General features: G+C 40.8%; 2 protein-coding genes across 3 annotated transcripts; both read left to right on the forward strand.

Moving 5' to 3' along the window:
• The first annotated feature begins 291 nt into the window (after positions 1-291).
• Positions 292-7829, forward strand: acmsd (aminocarboxymuconate semialdehyde decarboxylase). Its single transcript, XM_004082024.3, has 10 exons — positions 292-426; positions 2080-2124; positions 3363-3459; positions 3535-3584; positions 3711-3947; positions 4099-4192; positions 5615-5710; positions 5836-6008; positions 6187-6285; positions 7667-7829. Exons 1-10 carry the CDS (start codon positions 370-372, stop codon positions 7727-7729), a joined length of 1011 nt encoding a protein of 336 aa, XP_004082072.1. The 5' UTR covers positions 292-369; the 3' UTR covers positions 7730-7829.
• A 1212-nt stretch (positions 7830-9041) lies between these two features.
• On the forward strand, positions 9042-22053 carry ccnt2 (cyclin T2). Of its 2 annotated transcripts, XM_011489967.3 has the most exons (10): positions 9043-9251; positions 10594-10675; positions 10785-10913; positions 11213-11273; positions 11796-11858; positions 12438-12483; positions 15666-15829; positions 19088-19158; positions 19280-20507; positions 20670-22053. In XM_011489967.3, exons 1-10 carry the CDS (start codon positions 9094-9096, stop codon positions 20735-20737), a joined length of 2070 nt encoding a protein of 689 aa, XP_011488269.1. In that variant the 5' UTR covers positions 9043-9093; the 3' UTR covers positions 20738-22053. The 2 variants fall into 2 exon arrangements, with proteins under 2 accessions (XP_023806251.1, XP_011488269.1); XM_023950483.1 differs by lacking the exon at positions 20670-22053 and having other exon boundaries at positions 9042-9251; positions 19280-20663.
• The last annotated feature ends 1235 nt before the right edge of the window (positions 22054-23288 follow it).

Consider the following 23288-nt stretch of genomic DNA (forward strand, 5'->3'; position numbering starts at 1 on the left):
ACATTTATTAAAATATGTTTTTGTCTTTAAGCTGCATTGTATTTTAATTCCTTATGTAGTAAAATAGACGTTTTTGATTCTCTTTTTAAGGATCTGGAATTGATATTAGCCTGGAAAAACAAACCCCTTTAAAGTATTTGTAACATATCGATAACTCACTATTAGTTATAATCTTTGGATTCTGCTCCCACTGCCAGCTTCAACTACGGTATAGGAAACCGAAATGTGCAAACGAGTAATTCTCTCCCTTGCTTTTGAGTGAATGTGTTGGGTAATGAATGACCAGGGTGTCATTCACCTGTCGGTCACTGGTCTCCCCGCAGTCCTGAAAGCAGCACGGCTTCACGTCTCCCTGAGACAAAATCAAAGATGAAGGTTGACATTCACAATCATATTTTGCCGAAGGAATGGCCTGACTTGAAGGAGGTATGTACTGCTACACAGAGGTCACTAAGGAGCAGGAAGGTGTTTCCATGCAGACGTCTGTCTGAACTGATCTTTACAACTTTACAGACAAAATCTTTAGAGCTTCTTTGCTCTGGAATCGTTTGCATCTGAGTCACTTTATTTAACAAAAATTGGACTCAAACAGCTCCAACATTAAATGTGTTCTTTTCCCTGTAGATAAACTTTAATCAGTGCTGTTCCTTGAACTGTTTGGGTCTTTGGGACACTTGTGTTTGGTCTTAGCTAATGATTTTCAACATTAGCGGCTGGACCGAGGACAAAGTCTGCAGACTAACCCTCCACAAGCGCTCAGTTGGTTTTATTCATTTCATAACATAAAATCATTTAGCGGATGGAAGGAAGTGGCTGATGATCCTGGATTTGTGCTGCAAACAAGATCAACACCAAATTCAATAGAATAATAAAATTCACAGTATAAATCTAGTCTAAATGAGGAGATGGTGCAGGATCAGTTTCTGCATTTGTGTCGACTTTGAAAAGCAAAAAACTCATCTTTTTAACTTATAATTAATTTGATTCTCATATTTATTTGGCTTTTAAATATTTTATGGCTTTTTTGGTTTATCATTTATAACTTTATTGCCCTTTAAATTTCCTTCTCAGACTATTAATTGCAGCATTTATGTTCATACGTTGATTACTGTTGTTTTAATCCATTGTGTTTTAGGACTTTTTAATTGTTTTAAACTGTGTTTTTACGTCAAGCACCTGATGAAAGGTGCTCTGCAAATAAAATGCTTGATTGATTGATACTTCAGGCTGAATGAAACAGAAATATGTTGATAATGAGATGACATTTTTCCTCCTTCGGTCGATTGAAATATAGTTTAGTAGATGAAAAAAATCCCAATTCAGACAACAGCCATAAATCAAAATGTACAGTCATTAAATTTGACCTTTTAAACCTTTTTTTTTTTCTGGAAAGACAAATCAGCCTGAAAATGAATTGGAAGACAAAGCAGAACTGGCACCTGCTAGATGAGAAATATGTCCACCTCAAAGGGAGAGGCGAGCGTTAGATTTCATTTTTAGCTACATGTTCCTTTTTTTTCTGAATCTGAGCAATGATTTTGTCACACTTGAACTATTTAATGACAAATTGAAATATTATTAGACTAAATATATTTTCCAGTATCAATTTGTGCCACCCTTTTTTTTCTTGCAGTTATCTATTCATTTTTAGAAGTAGCTGATTCATCTGTCAACATTTCCATTGTACTGAAAACTGCTTAGCAGGATTTCATTTATTTTTTAACCTTAAAATTCACTCTGCACATCAAGCAAAGGCTCTGATAATATTCATTCTTTAAATTATAGCCAGCAGTTATAATGTTAAAAATGTGTTGCTGTCCTCATAAAAGCCATATTTCATTTTGGAAGGATGTAACTCTTACATTTATAGTGAGTTTTGTACGTAAAATTCTGGACGGCCTAATCTTTAGACAATAGAATCCATCACAAATGAAATTACAGTGTGACTGGAAACATTCATTGGAATTTATTCATATTAAACACTAGAAACTCCACAGAGTTACATATAACAAAAGATAGAATCTCAAGTCAGAGTTTAGGCTGCATCTCTATTAAAAATGGATTTCGGGTGTCTTCCAGAGATACGGCTATGAAGGATTTGTTCAGCTTCACCATCACTGCCAAGTGAGTCCCTTGTTTGAATTTGATGTCTGTCTTTGTGTGCATTTACAAACTACAGACACTTGAACAGTTTTGCACAGCATACTTTGCTGCAGGCTTCAGGTTCACTCAAGCAGTGGCACCTCGCCTACTGGACCCGTCCGGCTGGTCCTGCACCTGAGCAGCTGCAGAACTCTGCATGGAGCCACCGCATCAGCAGAGAGCCGCTCTTTACACACAGTGGGGTGTGGCAGTTCAGCCCGATTCCTGCCCGCCAAGCAAAACTAAAGCTGAAAATGAAGTCTTAAAGTTAATGATTATTCAGAAAGCACGGGACCTAAGACAACAACTTAAAGGGTTATTTATTTATTTATTTATGTATTTTAAACTAATAAGATAAAAAAAGAACACACCATAAATAAAAGTATAACTATAAAAGACTCCATGCAAAATCTGTAAAGTCAAGAGCTTCTCTGCATCCGTGGTTTTGAAACAAACTTTGAAGAAAGATAAATTAAGTGCTGCCATCGTGTGGATGTACTGGTTATGTTCATGAACCCAAAAAGAAATCAGATGAACTTGAATCAAATCCAACTTTCTTTAAAACGCACTTTTCCTGCATCAGTATCACAAAGTGTTTTACAGACTTTTTTACACAGACAATTAAAACTGAAATTATGAAAGACACAGAATGCCCTTTGCCCCCATGATAATATATAAGTGAAACCAAAGTGGAAACCTGGCTTGATGTTGATGTGAGGAAATGATATTTTGGGGATCTGTCGACCACGCCACGCAGTCTTGATCTCAGAGGACGTCACCGTGGGATGCCGCCTGATTAAAGCAAGCAGCCAGACCTAGAAGGTTCCCCCATTCCATGAGTGGAATGAGTGTGGAGGATCCTCCTGAGGAAAACACTGGAGTTATGGCAACATTTAAAAAGAGTAAACTACATAAAGGTAAAAGCAGAGATTGATAATTGAATAAATAAATAAAAAATAAAGCCCAATAGTGGGGGACAAATCACACAAGTAGATATAAATATTCACAAAAATCAATAGACCGTGGATGAAAATTTAAAAAAATGAGTATAAATAGATAAAATTATTTAAATTTCAGCTAAAAACCAGATTAAAAAGGTAGGTCCTGAGCCTTCCTTTAAAAACATGAACAGTCCCTGAGGCTCTCTGGGAGGCTGTCCCACAGCTGAAGACTGCCAAAGACACCGCTGCGTCCCTAAAATACTTCCTGTGTCTTTTTAGGGGTCAGCCAAAATGATGAGGGATGGGAAGTTGTTCCGGGTGATTCAGGACAACTGCTGGGATGCTGGAGTACGCATACGTGACATGGACCAACATGGTACGAGCACAGACAGAAACACAGCATGCAGGTTCTTCATGCCGACCCCTGAACTGGATGTTTTCTGTCCTGCAGGTGTGGCAGTTCAGGCGCTCTCAACTGTTCCTGTGATGTTCAGCTACTGGGTCAGTGTTTCCTCCATCAGAGCTGGATATCATCAAAAGCAAGGGGGGGGTTTTACTGTTTGTTTAGAAATAGAAACCAGATCAATTTATTTAAGTTCACTCCTGTTCTGTTTTACATATCTACAGGCCAAACCTCAGGACACACTGGATCTTTGTGGCCTTTTAAATGACAATTTGGCACAGACGGTGCGCAGCCACCCTAAGAGGTTTGTGGGCCTGGGCACGCTGCCCATGCAGGCGCCAGACTTGGCCATCCTGGAGATGAGGCGCTGTGTGAAGGAGCTGGGCTTTCCTGGAGTCCAGATTGGGTCGCACATTAACAACTGGGACCTAAACGCCCCAGAACTGCTCCCCTTCTATGCTGTGAGACATCCTCCTGCACACACCAACACCACATCGTGTAACTGCAGCAGCATCGTCTTCTGTCTTGGCGGGCTCATGACGTTCAGGACTGCTTTTGCCGTCCTCTGAAAACCAGGCCTGCTGAGTGTGTGTGTGTGTGTTTTCCATTTAGGCTGCAGAGGAGCTTGGCTGCTCCATATTCGTCCACCCGTGGGATATGCAGACAGATGGGAGGATGGCTAAGTATTGGCTACCCTGGCTGGTGGGTGAGGGATCTGGAGCAGGAACAGATCAAAAATTACAGGAAATGCCAGAAACATATTTAGCTGAAAAAGCAATTAAGTGTGAAAACAACCAGATTTCATTCTGCTTTATTATTATTTTTTACCAATGAATGACCTATCTAAATTATCCTTAATTAGATGTGGTCCCATAAGGTGGTCATTAAAATAAATCTGTTTAAAATCTGAGCTGAGCTGATTATAGAGAAAGCAGCATCACAGCTGTACAAACACAGAGAACACAGTAAATCAGCTTCTGCATAGGAACCGCACAGAGAACAGATACTGCAGGGAAAACACTACATCATTTGAGAAAACACTAAACATGCTGATGTTTAAAGACCCACTCTGATGAGAATGGTTTTTTTTACGTTTTTGACATGTTCTTGAGGCATTTTTCTAATGACGGAAGACATATATAAGACAGATTACACTCAAAATTACCTTTCTGAGTAATTCTTATTTGAAATACCGCTTGTTTGTTGTAAAAGATGCATTGATGCAAAACTAGATCCAAATACATCTTAATTTACCTCGTCTGAGCTGACATCTGGATCAAAACTGTACGGCTGGAATAACTCCTATATTGCTCTCCATTTTTTAGTGCACTGGTAATGTTAGGTTGGGGGGTGTGAGGGGCTGTAAACAGAGAGCTCTCAGCAACGGGAAGGGGAAGGAGGGCAGGGTTGCTCTGCACCAATTTTTAATGAAGTACTCCTGCTGCATTAACCTTGTCCCAGAAAACAACACAGGTTTTTAGATTTTGGCTAAAAATGGCAAAATCATAATGAAAAGACCTCTGGCAACATATTGAAAATAGATCGAAAGATGATCAGGGTGGGATTTAAGTCCTCAGGGGAAAGAGCAGCTGTTTCCTTGTTGTGTGAAAAGACTATTTTTACCAGATGATCACATAGCAGGTCCTTTTCAGGCCATGTATTTCTCCAGCAACCCCATGACCCTGAAAAAGATTCAGCGGGATGAGACAATGGATGGATGGAAAAATAAAACAAGATGGAGAAAATAAATTAATTATGAGAAAAACCTATAAGGGAACTTTATAATAAGTTTTTATTTTAAAAAAATTATAACAGTAAGGAATATACTAACCACTATACAGTAGTGATAAAGGCCATCAAGGATTGTCTCTTTTTTTCACTTTTTCTTTCTTCCTTTAAGCTTCAATTAGGAGCAGAAATAAAATAAGAATTGTATTCTTCTTGCAGCTCCTTTCCAATCATAAAGACTTAAGGTTTTTTGAATATGTTCATGTATGGCAGTTCTCTTCATGAAAGGAAAAAATTAAGGAACAAGACCAAAGTATGAAGAGAAATAATAAAATAAATGATTTGTTTAGAGAGCATTTAGTTTTTGTAAATATCTTAATCAGTTTTCTTTGTGTTATAGGTATGCCATCAGAGACCACTGTTGCCATTTGTTCCATGATATTTGGAGGCATCTTTGAGAAGTTCCCTAAACTGAAAGTCTGCTTTGCTCACGGAGGTATATGGAAGAAATTCAATTTTGCCAGTAAATGTCATTTTCTAGACTTAAATAGAAAGAGTAAGTTAGCTTTTTTAATTACACTTGATGTAAAGCTGTGTGTTCATTGTGGCCTCTACTTCCAGGTGGTTCTTTTCCTTTCACTCTTGGCAGGATTGAACACGGCCACAAAGTTCGTCCTGATTTGTGTGCGATTGACAATAAGATGAGTCCACGAAAGTACCTTGGGTCTTTCTACACAGACTCCCTGGTCCATGATCCCATGTCGCTGAAGCTGCTTGTTGAAGTCATCGGAAAAGTAATAAAACCTTGTCTAACATTGTTAAAACGATGTCACTCTTTTTTGCAATAAGGATTTATGGTTAGTTGTGTATATAAAGTTTTTACAAAACCTTGTGTTTCATTCCAGATTCTCTACACAACTTTTCTCACTTTCATGACTCCTAATATCATCAATGTATGCCTTCTTGTTTTAGGATAAAGTGATGCTAGGAACAGATTACCCATTCCCACTTGGTGAGCTGGAACCTGGATCCCTGATAGAGTCAATGGATGAGTTTGATGCCCCAATAAAGGTAGCAAATACTGTCATTATTTGAAAATGTCTGTGTAGCACATAAATATAAATGAAAAGTTCCATTCACTTAGAAAAGCCCTTTTAATAAAAAATAAAAAAAAACTACTTACTTTCTTTTTACTATTTAATATTAAATGTTATTCTTCTTAATAAACTTTTATTTAATTTTAAAGATGATATTTTATATGTAAAATGTATCGCATTCGGTCACAAAACAAAATTGTCATTCTTGGGAAAATTCTTTCCAACTAAATCAATTTAAGGGCAGCAAATGCAAGAAAACTACACACTGGTCGGCAGTTAGAAACGGACCAAAAGCCACGTGTCCTTGTCCAGGATGAACAGTTCATTTTTCTATAGTGATACAGAAAACAAATTAGTTAAATAGAATCCGCTTGCGCCAAGTGAAGCTGCAGAGACAAGCGGGGACCGTCAACAAAGTACACCAAAAAAAAACAGACAATCGATTTTATTTTATCTACAACCATTGATTGTACATGACAACTGGACTGAGTGGGTGTAATGTCACTCAAATGGCCACAATCGGAATATGAAATCAATTCAGTCGCCATTTTTTCACGATACGGACAACGACATGCTGGAGTCAGAAATAGTCAGTAAGCAGTGATTGCTCCAAAGCGGTCTGAGTAAACATTCCTACGGGAAACGCTCCCACCAATCAGGACTGAGCTTGTTGTAAATCCACACCCCTACCACTTGCAAGCGGGTTTAGGAGAATCTGTCAATCAAATGTTTTGAATGTTTAATGTGAGACCACATTCTTTTGTTGAGGCATCTGATTGGCCCATTTTTAACTAGAATAACTTTTACTAAAGAAAAAATATAATGAAAAACATTTTCTGATGAGTCAGAACACGTTAAAAAAAAGGTAACAGAACAAGAATGGCTACTCTGACAAATATGACTGAGTAATAGCAGTTTACTTCTCAACATAAGTCTATGGGATTTTGGCCACTTGGACCCAACGGGTACTTCCTGTTTGGAACACAAGAGGGGAGTGGTTCACTCAGTCCAGTTCTATAGAGTACATGTCTACAACTCACAACAAATAATTAAAACTACAGCACAGACGCATGTTGCTGTTATTTTCACATATATGATCAATTAATCCAAATGCCATTACTTTTTCAAAGAGTAAACACAATTGTCAAAGTAACGCACATTGTAAAGATGTCTTTATCCCCCTTTCTTTTTTCTTTTTTGCTGTAGTTTTAACATTGATAGATCTAAAAACAATCATTGTGAAGAGCAAAAAATAAGATTATTTTTGGTTCACCCTAACGCAAAATGCTTTAATTCTGTCTTTTTCCTTAATCTGTTTAGACCAACTGAGTTTGTTTTTCTCTTTTACATTGCAGGACAAGTTGCTTGCTGGAAATGCTCTGGATTTTCTTGGACTGAAAAGAGAACAGTTTGTGTAGCTGGACTATATAAATACATACACAAATAATTTGGATGAAACTACTTTAATGCAAATCCATTACATTTTTTAAATAAAGAGTGAGTTTTTATTTTTAAAAAGTTCCAGTTCTGGGTTACAGCACGGACGTGTGTGGCTCACGGCGGCAATATAACTATCTTCAAGTGATTTAAAAGTTGATTTCCCCCCAAAAAAAGAGAGCTGACCATGGCCCGTAAGAAAAACCAAGCTTTAACTTTTGATATTTGATCAATTTTTGCTATGAAGATTTTTGAAACAGTGTTATGTCTATTTTTTTGATAAAGCATTATTTCTTTAATTATGTACATGATTTTTCTAATGAATATAATCTGCATATTTTCTAGATAACTGATCTCCATTTGCTATGTTGATTTCTAAAATAGTTAAGTCTATTTTTACATAATAATTAAGTAATTCATCTTTGTCATATGCTTTATTGATACCTAAGGATTCTTAATTATGTCTGATAAACGTTATGAACCGGATAATGATAAATCATGTAATAAAAATGGTAATTGTAGAACGGGGGGGGGGGGGGGTATAAAAGTTTGCTTGCTTCCACCACCTTTCAAGAAACATTTAATTTAAGACTAATTATCCTAAGTTTGATACATCATTGTATGAACTGATGATTGTATTGTTTTGTGAATTATTCTTACTTGATTGCTTGAAATAAACCATTTCAAGTCAAAAATCAAATCAAATGTAAAAAAAAAGAAACTTGCTTGATCTTGTCTATGTAGGTTAATATGAAAATATACCTATAAATGAAACCATGCTACTTGTCAGCTGATGATCAGCTGATCACCAGCAGCTGTGTAGATCTTTATAAAAGCAGTTTGTGTCCCCCTTCTTTTTTTCCCCCCAATTCCGTCCCTGCAGAATCGGGTGTGTTTGAGTGTAAAATGTCACCAAAAAGAATTGGTGCAGCAACTCTATCAAAACAATTGAAGAAGTCTTAGGTTGCCTGTAAAAATGAACCAAGTGACTCAGTACTAAATGTTGTAAACAGCAGTGTTTGATAGGATTGCTATGCAAGAGCATGTTGTAAGGAGGCTTTGATCAAAAGAAGTATTCCAGCAACTCATACTTTTATTTCCCATGAGTGATACACCTCAATAAAGTATCGATATATATCGGTATTTTGTAATTCAATAAATATGTGTAATGAAAAAAACAAGTTTTATTTCTATTTTTTTATTATTATCATTTATAGATGATTCGATTTTTCTTCAGATAACGTTTGAATGTTGTTTTCCCAAATCACCGTCGAAGAAGACGCATTTTCCTGCGCGACGTCAACGTCACTTCCGCTTTCTCGATGCCGAAGTGATCCTTAGAGTAATGGCGGCGTGCCGGGGGTCTTCGTCGAAATGGTTTTTCACCCGGGACCAACTGGAAAGCACGCCTTCCCGCCGATGTGGAGTGGAACCGGACCGGGAATTATCCTACCGACAACAGGCAGCGAATTTGATCCAAGATATGGGTCAAAGGCTCAATGTGTATCCTTTGTGAACATGAAATTGTTTCGACGAACTACTACTAGCTAGGAGGCAGTCATCGCGCTTGCTAATCTTTAGTGGGCCCGTTAGAGATTTCGAACCGTTGTAAAAATATTTTCATTCGTTGCACTACAAACTCATTCTGTTAAGTTTTGGTGTATAAAAGGAGTTTTATCAAAAAACTGGCGCCGTTTACTTATAAAATGTAAGCTAGCGTATTAGTTAACCAGTAACGGCAAAAGACGACGGCTTGCACGTTTCGATCGATGAAACCACTTAAAATTTAGACGCAGGAGGTTTGTGTTAAGCTAATGTAACGAACGTCATTGTCTTTGTTTTTAAACACAGGTAACGGTTCTGTTGTTTCGACACATCTGATAATTTATTGCTAATTTTTGGGTGCGTCGTTCACCAAAGTTCTGCTCAGCATGAAATCAGTCTTACTTAGATAAGTGTACGTTGATCTGGGGATTGTACCGTCTCCTGGACAGTTAGTGCTCAGTCTGCCGTTCTTGTCCTGTGAATCATTATGTAACAGCCGACTTTCACTGTGGCAAAGTTCCTCCACCTTCCATAAGTATTTTTTTATTGATTTATTTTATTTACATAATTTAATTTCGCCAAATAATATATTTACAGATTAAATATACGGTTTCTAAACATTTTCAGTGTACTTATAAATATAATTATGTAATATTAGGCAATAAACATAGTTTTCTAGGACATAGTTTCTGCACAGTAGCAGGAGTTCATCAAAAATTCCCCCTTTCAATTTGTGAGCTGTTGCTTCTTTGAGTCAGCCCGTCCTAATTTCCCATCATCCCTTTGTTTTTACGCTCTCCAGCCAGCTTCCATCCCCGAACACACCCCAACCTAAAATTACCTCTGCAATAGAGCTATCCGTTACAGTTTTGAGCCAGATTTCAGATCAGACAAAGACAGCAAAGACGTACACTGATCTATTTTTCTGCAAGTGGATGAATCGGAATGGAGCGGAGCAGATAGCTTGAGGCCCGTTGGCTGTAGCACCCCTCCTGGAATCTTTTACACTGCATTTTTCATCTGGATTCACAACGATTTATAAAAAGAAATGCAATTTGAAGCTGTGTTAAAACACCAAAAGCCAGATTTTCAGTGAAGTGGGTCTTTAATTAAGCTTTAAAACTTTATTTCCCGGATGTCTTTTCTTTGTCCTGCCATCTTCTGTACTTTTTCTCGTTGTACTCCTAAATAGTTGTTCTATTCTTAATAAAGTTGGGAGGTAGAAAAGCTCGTATTTAAACCTCCATGTGATGATCATGTCTCTTTTTAAAAAGAAATATTTCCTTTACAATTGTTCCAGCTCCCAGTTAACAATAAATACAGCGATTGTTTACATGCATAGATTTTATATGCACCATTCATTCACCAAATTCCATAGGAACGTAAGTAATCTATTTTTTGTTTTCTAAAACTATTATATTTACTAATTCTGATACAAACAAGTGAAAAAAAATTTGTCTGATTTCCTTTTTGCTATTATTCTGTTCACAGATAATATCTCCAACTACATTGTTCTTGGCTGCAAAAGTGGAAGAGCAACCCCGGAAACTCGAACATGTGATTAAAGTTGCACACGCATGTCTGAATCCGCAAGAACCGCCTCTAGACACAAAAAGTAATGTAAGTGGAGGCACCTTGCCATTGTACGGGTGCCTTTTTGATCCCTGTGTTTCCCGTTGTGTGGTTTCACTGTCGATAACTGGCTGTGCCACATTCTGCTGCCCTTTTCACACGGTCTTATGTTTCCTGTCCTTGCTCGGTGTGTACTAAACACCTGCACTGACAAAGGCTCATATGAATTTTGAAAGTGAAATGAGCCTCTCTGTTTTGGGTTTTGGCCTCTTTAAATCAGTTGTTAGGGCTTATAGACTAATAGACTCATTACAATTGTGTTGTAATGACTGTCTATCAAACTTCAGGCATACCTCCAGCAAGCTCAAGAGCTGGTGATACTTGAATCCATAGTGCTGCAGACCCTGGGTAAGTAGTGGCGACTGGAGTGGATGACTTACAAGAGCTTTTTTATAATCCTTATCATCAGTGGTTATGAATAGGGGTTTACTGTTCTTGTACTTTTAATTACAGCCTATTCTGATTTGTCTTTTTTTTTTACTCTGGTTATCTTATTGTAAATTTATTAAGTCATGTAAAGGTGACATGTTATCCTCTTTTGGTCAAAATTAGTAGAGTAGGATCTAGAAAAATTGAAATGCCTTTTTAAAAGCTCCGTTCACTTAAGCTTGGACATTGAATCATTTGGCCTTTCTCATTAACTTCAATCGTGAGAATTTTTTTTCTTTTGAGGTGAAAGTTTACATGCATCACATGTATTCTTTCTAATTTGTATCCTATTGAAAAAAAATAGCTTATAAATATTTTTACTTTTTAGGGATCCACATTCCAGTCATCTTTCCAATTAAAAACCTGTCTTACTTAATACAAGATAACATGTCACCTCCCAACTGTGTGTGTTAAACTCATCTGTTATGTATTTTGTTCCAGGCTTTGAAATTACTATTGATCACCCACACACTGATGTGGTGAAATGTACCCAGCTAGTGCGAGGTAGAGGCTTCCTTCTTTGCTCTTTGTGCCCTCTGCTTTTGTTTTACCGCCCTCAGAGGGGGAATGTTAGCGAGGTGAAAACTATGCTGTTTTTACTGCTACTTGACCACAAGACTGTTTAGTTTGCCTGTTGACTTTGTTGTTTGATTTAAAGAATGACATTTACCAGTGCTTACTGGGCCGAGACCAAGATTGCTGGTGATAATATTTTATTTTGGACATTTTTTGTGATTAAAAAAAGAAATAATGGGGGGTGATAAGTAAAAGCCTTTTTTGTCAAAGTTAGATTTAGTTAGTTAAATAAGGCTTGATGAAAAGTGAAAGCAAGTAAACTTTTGTAAATCTTCAAAAATCTGATTGCGTCGAGGATTTTTTTTTTAATGTACCTTATTGTGATAGCCAGTCATTCTGTGTTTTAAAAAACAGATGATCCAAATAATAAGATAAAACTTTATTCTTGGACTTGGTCTTATCTGCACTAATGTACATTAAATATGGTAAATGTTTAGTTGAATAATTCCAAAATTTTAGGTATGATAATAATTTTATTTTCTCTTTTTGTGCTTTTTTTCCTTGCAGCAAGCAAGGATCTGGCACAGACTTCCTATTTCATGGCTACCAACAGGTTGTTATCCTGCCCCTCTTTTGTTGCACTTTGACTGCACACCATAGCTTCCTGTAATGCAGGGTGCCCTTTCAGTGTCCAACGGGCCCTACTTGCACTGGTGGTTTTCCGGGACGCTTGCCCCCTCCCATTTGTCTGAGGTAGCGGGATACGGCGGCTCGTAGCGTTACCGGCCCCAGTCGCAGTGCGGTGTATTGTACGAGGGACCACATGTTGGCACAGATGGGTTGAATGCAAGATGTGAAGTTTAGTGGTGCGCTTGAAACCCAGATGTTTGTTCGGTTGCAAAAAAAGTGCATAATTCTAAGAGACACTGGTAGCCCTGAATAGCAGCTAAAGATTTCACAGATGTAAACATGTCTCATAGAGGGCCTTGTGGTAAGTACTTCATATACATTTAAATTATTTCTTCACTTTTTGTCAATGTTTCAATGGTTTTTGCAATGCTTGTTGTTTTTAATAACTTGCTTTTTTTTCTAGCCCCTCATTGTTTTTTGTTTTTTTCATTTTGATAAACTTAACACTTTGAGGCTTACTCTTTGCCTAAGTATGGATCAATAAGAACCTGAAGAATTTTTAGGGTTTTGTATTTATGCTAGTTGATCCAATATTGTCAGGCTTTGCTCTGACAACTTTACCTTCTTTCAATCTCACTACTTTGTGTACTACTCCTCATTTACATACTAAAACTTTGTCATCCTGTTGTGCTCTTTTTAATTTCCATTGCCACTTTGAACTTTGTTCATTTTCTGCCGGAAAAAATTGTCTTTCCGACCACGACAAAAAAGCGTCTAAATATCGCAAGCCACAGGACGTAGGCAGGTCCAAACTGGTCAGTGAGGCAAATGCAATTTAAATTAGAACAATACACCTCCATTTTGCATAGAGACTTTATGCAAAATAGCATGTGCAGGGCAAAAACAGGTAGACAGGTGGATGAATTTTAAAATCTGACATTGTTCTAGGAGTTCAGAGCTCTGACATACACTATATTACCAAATATATTCACTCACCCGTCCAAATGATCAGAAACGGGTGTCCTAATCACTTAGCCACAAGTGCAACAAATCTAGTGGTGACATTTCCTCAATATTTCACAGTCAACTTTCAACTCGATCAGAAAAAAATGGAAGTGTTTGGGAACAACAGCAACTCAGCCATGAAGTGGTAGACCACATAAACTGATGGAGAAGGGTCAGCGAATCCAGAAGCGCATAGTTCAAAAAGGTCACAGACTTTCTGCAGTCAATGGCGACAGAGCTCCAAACTTCATTTGACCTTCATAAGTCCAGCACGCAGAGAGCTTCATGTAATGGGTTTCCATGGTTGAGTAGCTGCATCCAAGCCACACATCGCCAAGTGCAATGCAAAGCGTTAGATTCAGTGGAGTAAAGCACGCCGCCACTGTACACTAGAGCGGGAGACGCCTTCTCTGGAGTGATGAATCGCGCTTTTCCATCTGGCAATCTGATGGACGAGTCTGGCTTTGGAGGTTGCCAGGGTAACGGTACATTTGGGACTGAATTGTGCAGAGTGTGAAATTTGGTGGAGGAGGAATTATGAGGTAGGGTGGTTTTTCAGGCCCCTTAGATCCAGTGAAAGGAACTCTGAATGCTTCAGGATACCAAAACATTCTGGACAATTCCATGCTCCAACCCTGTGGGAACAGTTTGGAGCGGCCCCTTCCTATTCCAACATGACTGTGCACCAGAGCACAAAGCGAGGTCCATGAAGACATGGACACAGAGTCTGGTGTGGATGAACTGGAGTGGACTGCACAAAGTCCTGACCCCGATAGAACACCTTTAGGATGAATTAGAGCGGAGACGGAGAGCCAGGCCTTCTCCACCAACATTAGTGTGTGACCTCACCAATGTTGCTTTTGAAAAAATGGTCAAAAATTTCTAGAAACACACTCCTCAACCTTTTAGACAGCCTTCCTAGAAGAGCTGAAGCTCTAATCGCAGCAAAAGGTCAACCAACATCATATTGAACTATATGGGTTAGGAGTGAAATGGCACTTCAGTACATATGTGAGCCGAGGCAGGTGAGCGAATACTTTTGGTAATATAGTGTATGAGACAATCAAACCTTTGAACACTGCACAAAATGAATAAAGGTTATTTTATGTCAGTCAGAACTTAAACCACATTAAATTTTATTAAAACCAATTTTACAAACTCGTCGCAATCGACCCGAGGATGCAAGTACCAAGCTTCATAATTTTTTCTAATACTTTTTGAAATCTAATTATATTGTGGGTTATCTTGTGGTCTTGCTGTTTCGCGGATTGTTCCAATTGCAGATTTGCATGGTTGTCGTTTTTTACAGCCCGCTGTTTTGCATTGTTTGGCTGTAGACACTTCGTCAAAATCCTTGGTGCTTTGTCTCCTGTACTGTTTGCTAAATCTACATACATTTTTGATTGCAAGCAAGTAGTCGTCAAAATTATTCTAGATCTTTAAGGCTGTTCAACATGATCCCTGCACACTCAATACACTTTTGTCGGGCACAAACATTTTCACACTTTTCTCTGCTTCTTGAACTCTCAAAGTTCAAACCTACATAGAAAATTATGTCCAGCATTGTAGAATTAAAAACAAAGCTGTTGCAGATTTCACTAATCTCTGGCAATATTTAGGACGTAACTCCTGTGATAAGCGAGGGATGACTGTATTCAAAAGCTGAGATTTTTTTTAATGTTGGTTGTGTTAGAAACTCGTTCTTAATAGCCTTGTAATGTAATTCAATGTTTGTTGTGGAGTGCTGCTTAACAATTTATAAAAATAAGCAGTTTCCCCCCCCATGTCGTTAAATTTGTGTTGCTCATTATTGGTAATTTATTAGAAAACCCCAAACATTTTGTACAGGGGACATGGACTGAGTTCATTGATTGACAGTGGTGTACAACCAATCAGAATGCAGATCTCCACCGGCTGTAACGGAAAAAAAGTGCAAAATTGCATTGAAATAAATCTGTAAAAAGTCAACTGTGAGGGCCCACTGTCTGAAAATCTGTTTGAAAAATTATGGATATTAATAACTACTGCAGTTTTGTAAAAAAAAAAAAAATATATAAAATCTGTCTAAAAATGGCCGCTCCCTTTTGTACTTTTGTCTCTTCTGGCACATGTGGGACGGATCTTGAATCGCTGATGACCATCGCCTCATTGTGTGTGCAGTCTGCACCTTACTACCTTCTGCCTCCAGCACAAGCCCACCGTGATCGCCTGTGTGTGCATCCATCTGGCCTGCAAGTGGTCCAACTGGGAGATTCCAGTTTCTACTGATGGGAAACACTGGTGGGAGTATGTGGACAACTCCGTAACTCTGGAGCTGCTAGACGGTGAGAAAGCATGTGCGTTTTTTTTTGTGTAGACGGGTACTGACTGTTGACCGGTAACAATCAGGCGGCATCTGCAAGAGAAGGGCTTCAAAAACAAAAAGCGTTTTCAAAAACCATGTCTCCATCAACACCACAAAATTCCCTTATTGAACGTTGCAAGGGAACACAACACAGGAGACATTCAAAAGTGGAAGAAAGTTCTCTTCTCTGATGAGGAAAAATACAACCTTGATGGTCCTGATGGCTTTCAACTAGGGTTGTGCCGATGGACGATATCATCGTCCATCGTGATGGGTGACTGACATCCCGATGGAGAGACCACCATCGTGATGCCACGCCCCCGCCACGTTGCGCGTCGACACCATAAGCCGCGGTTACATGTGCAAAATATCTTGATGGGATCAATGGTCGGATTAGAATCCAACCGTGTAAATGGGCCCAGAAAAATGTTTTCAGAATATAAAAACGTTCACTAAGGTCACAATTTCGGTCGGAATAAATCATTCGCACATGCGCAGTATTCGCACCTGCGCAGTTTGAAAACCGGAAGGGGATACAACTTCCGCCGAGCGGCTTTTTTTCCAAACTTTATTGAATGTAACAATTCAATACAAAACGATAACAGCACCGAGCGGCTATATATATTGACTTGTCAGCTCGGTAAAATACGAGATGATCTTCTAAACGTGCTTTTAATAATGTTACGGTTATTATCAAACACCTGTTCGCTCATCATTTGAATTTTAATCCGTGTGGTCAGTGCTTTTTCTGAACGGAGCCAGGATTAGCAGTATGCTAACACGGGCTAACAACATTAGCTTTGGGTGGCGCTGCTTGCTGGCTGCACGTAAACATGTAAGAATAACATCAGCCTTTATTTAGTCGGGACACGACTGGAAACACAAATCCGCGTGATTGTTTGAATGTTTTCTAAGGACTGAGCGACATTTCTGCTTTGAAGCTCAAACCGCTGTGTGTGCTGACGATCCGAGCTGTGCTCAGACACACACTTTTAGACCCGGTTCTGAGTTCGGTTGCTTGTACCCCTAGAGCTGCGGGACGGATCGCAGTCTTAAATCTCCCACACATACCGCTCATGTACCCCCCCCCCCTTCCCATCAAACGCAAAGCTTTAAGTCCGCGTGGACCGGTCCGCCGGTCCACTTCACTAATTAAGTGCGGGAGCGACTACACTTCTTTTCTATCTTGCTTGTTACTTTTTCTGTTAAAGTCACTTCCCTCAGTTTATACTGGATCATCGCGGATTAACCATTAGTTGGGAAATAAAATGAAAAAAGCAAAATAACGAATAGCAGTTATATAAGAACGAAAAATGTAAAAATACCCCCCCTCCCGACGATGTCATCGTCCATCCCGATGGTTGACAGCAAACATCGTCAACGGCCAAATTAGGGGACATCGCCCAACCCTACTTTCAACGTTACTTGCATGACAGAGAGATCCCACCTGAAATGTTTTCTATGCTGCACAGTGGAGGAGGAGCGATCATGGTCTTGGGGTGCTTTTTCCTTTTAAAGGACAATGGAGCTTCAGGTTGTGCAGGGGCATCAAATTATATCTGGCTATGAGAAGTTTCAAAGGTCATCTACATGACTAGCTGCGTTTACATGGGCAAAAGTAATCTGAAAGAACGCCTGATCGGAAGAAAAATGAGTCAAGTAAACGCGCCGTTCGGAATACTCTGCCCCGATCAGACTCGTTCGGATCAAAATTTCTTTCCAATCGAGATAGGTGGGTCATACCGATTGTTGATCCAATCGTTGTGCATGTAAACGGTTCATTCCGATCGTGTGTCACTACTGCTCTGGTTTACGGCATGCATAAACGGTGTTTCGCTGAGAGAATGCTTTGGAGAGAGCATACGGGAGCGACCAGCTGCTCTGCGGAGCCGTGCAAAGTGCCGCTCCGCTCTTGCCCTGCTTGTTCTTCGCATCTCCCTTCTCTTACACCCCTGACGAGGGGGGTGCGGAGGGTGCCAGTGGATCAAGTGAACCTCTCTGAGCAGAGCCGCCGGATTTATTATGTGTTTGAGGGGAGGATGCTTTGTTATGTGTGCGTTTTGTTATGTATGAGAATTCGGACTGCGAGCCGACCCGCGCTCTGGGTTAGCGGCTGCCGGCTTCTGGAGAACTGTGTGTGTCTGGGCAGAGCTCGGACGGCCAGCACACACAGCGGCTTTGGGGCGGTGTGCGAACTTTTCAAAGCAGAAATGACGCTCGGTCCTTAGAAACCGTTCAAACAATCACGTGGAATTGTGTTTCCAGTTGTGCCCCGACAAAATAAATGCTGATGTTATTCCCACACATTTACGTAGAGCCGAGATGCATATTGCAGCGTTTCATGGTCCTGGATTTTGTGTCCATGATCAAACAAGGCTAATGTTGTGAGCGCTTGTTAGCGTCTCCTAACCCTGGCTTCTTCCAGCTCCGTTCTTCCACAAAAAAGCACTGACCACACGGATTAAAAATAAAACGATAAGCGAACAGGCGCTTCACAATATTCATTACATTATTAAAATCACGTTTTGGAAGATCGTCTCGTATTTTACCGAACTGCTGCATAAAATGTATGCGGCAGCAGTTTGTTTACAACGGGACTCATTTCCGCTTACGGTGTTTTCAACACTACTGCGCATGCCCAAATGATTTATTCCGACCGAAAGTGTGACCCATGTAAACGTTTGTTCTAATCGGAAAAAGTTTTTCTGGGCCCATGTGCACGGTTGAATTTTAATCCGACCATTGATCCGATCGAGATATTTTGCCCATGTAACCGCGGCTACTGAGGGTCTTCGTCTGTGTGGTGACAACTGTTTTTTGCAGTTCACAATGTCCGCCTGGCAAAAGGCTTTTCAGGAGAATAACCTCACTCCTTTGGATCCCGTAGTGCATGTTTTCCATCAGAACTGGACATCAGTTCCAGACAGTGGATGCCCTTCGTGAAACCATCTTCACCACTTAGCACAACCTTCCCAAAAGCCATTTATTGATCAGAAGGAATGGGGGAGCTACTCGTTACAGAGTGTTTTGTTTGGATCCTGTGATTTCTGTTTTGACGACGTAGCTGGATTTCTTTACGATAAGCCTTTGATCAGCACTGTTGTCTGGTCAAAATGTTTGGCCTCTTCGTCTTTTTACATATAAAGCTTTACTTACAACCTTGTTCAAATTTAGCCATGCAAAGTGCGAATTCATTCAAGTCTGTGCAGAAACGTCCTGACGACTTTTGTCTTTTCAGAGTTGACTCACGAGTTTCTGCAGATCTTGGAAAAGACTCCAAGTCGGTTAAAGAGGATACGCAACTGGAGGGTACGTTACACAAAAATACCTTTGAACCCCACATTTGAAATACCCATTCTAGTGGGAAGAGTCCTTTCAATTTGAGGCTAGCTGTTGTTAAAATATAGATGCATGTCTTTCTGGACTCTAGGCAACACAAGCTGCCAAAAAGCCCAAGAGTGAAAACGCCCAGTTGAACGACAACTCATTCGATGGTCCTTCAGTTCTCCAAGGCGACATGTGTCTTCCTGGAAGTTCCTCATCCAACCCTAGCTTTTCCAAACTGGACACTGCCTTCCCTGTTCCCCTGCCGGGCCAGTCCAGAGGAGCTTCCCTTTCTATGGACACTATCATCAATGCCTACTTGCCAGCGAGCCACAGCGAGTGGCCACAGAGCAGCCAGATCCAAACAGGGTACCATTCTGTGTGTGTGAAGGAAGAACCCGTCAGTGTTCCTGTCCAAGACTCCGCGCTGGCTTTGCAGGCCTCTGGCTCCTCTTTGCTTCAGCATCCACCTTACGGGGCTGAAAAGATGACGGAGCTTAACTTTATGAAACAAGAGCAGAAAGGTGCGGTTGGAGCAGCGGGGAAGCATCAGCCACCTCCTCAGTTGGTTTACCCCCCTCCAATGCAGCCTTCTCCAGCTTTGAAACTATCTTTGGATAAGTACAGAGAGAAACATGCCGGGGAGTCTGCTGCCCCCCAGCAGAAGCGCAGGCAGGAGCAAGGGGATGCGTCCTCGTCTGCTATGTATACGCCGTTCACTGTTAGCCAAGTAGATTATAGAAGACTGCCTCACCAGAGCTCCCACAGCGCTGGCAGCGGCACCACTGCCTCCCCGATGAAGATGAAGGGGCAGGAAAGACGGCACCACGGTGACAAACGGGACAAAAACTCAGTAAAGCTCTCCACATCTATGCCGGGGGCCGGCGGCGGTGTGCAGCTGGAGAGAAGCGGCCAGCTAAACAAAGATGAGCTGAAGATGAAGATCAAAATGTCTTCATCCGAGCGCCACAGCTCCTCTGATGAAGGGATTGCTTCCAACAACAAGAACAAACATTCCAGCCCGCTGGTCAGCAAGGAGAAGCACCGAGGAGGAGAGCACAACCTCCTCCACCGCCCCCACAAGCTCAGCCACCTCCACGCAAACAGCGGCAACGGGCGAGGGGCTGTGGAGGGGCCTGCGGGCCCGCTGCGGGGCCCCCCAGTGCTGATCAGCATGGAAGGAACGACGCACGGACACCCAACATCCAACTCTCTGAGCTCATCCTCGTCACGCAAAAGAATCCACACAGATGGGAGCCACAATCACCACTCCTCCTCCTCCAGCTCCTTCTCCAAAGTGAGCAAACTTTCCAAGGGTGGCGCTGTCGCTGCAGGTACTTCATCTCCCTCCTCGCCCCTTTCCTCCACTTGCTTCTCCCCCGTATTGCTGTGTGTCTCATCTAGCTTGCAGCTCTGTAGCTAACCTCCCTCCCACCTTCCTCCTCTTTTCCTTTTTATTTTTCTTTCTTCTACCCCCCTCCTCCTGTCACACCCAGGTGGGCTGCGGACCTCCCAGCCTCCTCCTGGTGAATCTCCACACGAGCTGAGAGACCAGCGACACTGAGTCCGCCCGCCTTCCGGAGCCCCGGCCCGCGCTCGAACCCCGCAGACTCTGACTTTGAAGACTATGCTCAACCTCTGCTAAGTGCCCAAGGACAAAGTCTCCATATTAAAAACCCTTTACTAAGGAGCAGAAAGCGTATCTGCATAAAAAAAGTTCTGTTGGACGTCAGTTTCTTAAAAAAAATGAGTGAATTGTGCTTCCCAACTTGTCACACCTCTGGATTGCGAGACTCAACGCCGTCTTTCCCCGTGAACTGCTGCTCGTTCAATTCCCTCGCGTGTTGCTCCTGGAACGTGTTGAGGGGTGTTCCTTTTCTGTCAGATGAGAAAACAAGTATTACATGTTCCATAGAAGCATGGGAAGTATACGTTTCCCTCCGTTTCCTTTTTTTAGACTACTAATTTAAATGAATCACTCTTCTGTGGTTGCATGGAGGAAGAAAGAGGCCAGCTGAAGAAGATAGTCATCTGCTGGCATTCCATTTCATTTTTATTTTGATCTTGTCTCATTTTTTTATACTTCCAAACTGTGCATTTTGATTTGCATGTTGCAATCATCAAAGGGATGGAAAAGGAGAGCGCTTATTGCTGTTTACAAAAAACGGAGATAACATGTTCATACGTTTTTGTATGTAAAGAAAAAGCTATACCGTGACTACTCAGGTTTGGAGCTGCTTGTAATTATAAGAAAAAAAAGCAACAACATGAAACCTATACATTATTTTGGCGATCGGTGCGATGGGCATCATTGGACAAATGGTTGCAGCATTCCCTTTTGGGCTTCTTACGGCTTCACTGTAGGAGGTGCTTTGTTTCCTCATAAACACCCTGCAACTGACACGTCTCACACCTCATACAGCTGTTAGTGACGCCGTTTGTACCAAAAACCTGTTTACGACGGACACCTGAAGCTGGATGCCAAAGGTTACAGCCAAAAGACGCAAAAGGACAAGGACAGTCGTAGGAACGAGACTTTTTACTGGAGGCATCTTTACACTACACGAGTATGAAGCTTTTAGATGTCGGCCTTTGGAGTCCACTTGTTCAGATGACCATTAACGGTGTACACGAAGAAACGTTTGTCTTATTCCCATCCAGGAAGTTGTTTTTACTCGGGTATCTTCTAAAAAATTATCATGTCTCAGCTGTTCTTTACTGAATCCAAAATGTCTGCAGAGGCTGAAACGTCCACGCACATTTGTTGATTTAAAGTTCCGCAGATCATTTTGGAAGAGAACCCTCTCAAACATTTCCCCCCAGATTTTATTTTCAGCACCATGAATAAACCAGAAGAGTTTCCACTGCTCTGAAAATGAAGTCTGCTGTGTTTTTATTTTCACTGTTAGAAGACTACAAAAAGAGCCGTGTGCAGTTTAAGATGAAGACTTTACGTGGAAGTCCCACTCTCATCTTTAAATCTATTTTCAAAGAGTTCCCAGTGGTCGATTTGATTACGATTTCGCCTTTTTTAGCCAAAATCAAAAAACCTGTCATTTTCTTGGACAGTTTCTGCAGAGCGGCAAGAGTTTGAGATATTCGCCAATGTGTTTTGTTAGCACGGGGCTTTCTTGTTGCTGAGAGCTCTCTGTTTACACGTTATCACACTAGCTTACAAGCTCAACCCAACACTAAAAAATAACCAGAAATACTAATTTTAATATAAAATTTCTTAATGTCCACCAAAAAATGCCACAGAAACATTTTACAAACACGAAAACCGGTTTCTTCGTAGCGGGTCTTTAACCTTTCCTTATCAGGTCAGATGCCTTTGAGATCAACAACCTCATGTCCTCAGGAAAAATAGCTGAAAATGTATTGTGTATTTATTGTGGCCCTCTTTACAAGTTTATACTCAAATGAAGGACAATTTTCAACAAAATTTAAATCACACATGGATATTACACGTCTTTTGTAGTCTTTTCTTACTAGTGGTCGCCAAAAGAGGCTTTGTAGGATTCGAAAATTATCTCAGTTTTGTTGGGTTTATTCCTTCCCAGTGGGAGCAGTTCTATGTGTAATGTGAACCTTCCGTCTGACATCTCTAGGTGACCGTTATCCTTCCACAGGTGTATGTATGTGTGTGTAAGAGTCCATGAATGTCAGCTAGGACGTGCTACAGATGATGGATCCTGAGGACCTTAAAACAGGCATAGATAATGGATGGAGAGTTCCACACAATAAACGTAATAAAAAAGTTTGTTTTCAGAACTAACTGAAACCCCTCCTCCAATGTCTCTGTGCTGTCCAGCTTACTTGATTGCAGCTTCTTGAGAGGATCAGGTGTTTTCAGTCAATCAGAAGCTGAACTTATCTGGTCCAGATAATCGTGTATGCGCTCCACACCCTCACACGCGCTATAGGAAGAGAGGGGGGATAGCGCGTGTGAGGGTGTGGAGCGCATACACGCGCGGTCAGTCGCCCGTTTTGGACTTAAGGAAACAGTAATAAAGAAAGTTCATCTTTAGTGACTGAGACTGGTTCTTTTGTCTGACCGGCCCAGAGGATCTGAGGGTTCGAACGCGGAAGTGAACCACGCGTCTTATTCATTCTGC

This window comes from Oryzias latipes, chromosome 21 (genome assembly GCF_002234675.1).
Source record: "Oryzias latipes chromosome 21, ASM223467v1".
Lineage (NCBI taxonomy): Eukaryota > Metazoa > Chordata > Actinopteri > Beloniformes > Adrianichthyidae > Oryzias > Oryzias latipes.

What these genes read in the sequence shown, in the direction of transcription:
- acmsd (XM_004082024.3), top strand. Translation starts at nt 370, where the DNA reads ATGAAGGTTGACATTCACAATCATATTTTGCCGAAGGAATGGCCTGAC. An exon ending in AATGGCCTGACTTGAAGGAG is followed by an intron (nt 427 to 2,079) that starts GTATGTACTGCT and finishes GGTGTCTTCCAG; the next exon opens with AGATACGGCTATGAAGGATT. An exon ending in TTGGCTACCCTGGCTGGTGG is followed by an intron (nt 4,193 to 5,614) that starts GTGAGGGATCTG and finishes TTTGTGTTATAG; the next exon opens with GTATGCCATCAGAGACCACT.
- ccnt2 (XM_023950483.1), top strand. Translation starts at nt 9,094, where the DNA reads ATGGCGGCGTGCCGGGGGTCTTCGTCGAAATGGTTTTTCACCCGGGAC. An exon ending in ATGGGTCAAAGGCTCAATGT is followed by an intron (nt 9,252 to 10,593) that starts GTATCCTTTGTG and finishes CAATTGTTCCAG; the next exon opens with CTCCCAGTTAACAATAAATA. An exon ending in TCACCAAATTCCATAGGAAC is followed by an intron (nt 10,676 to 10,784) that starts GTAAGTAATCTA and finishes TTCTGTTCACAG; the next exon opens with ATAATATCTCCAACTACATT.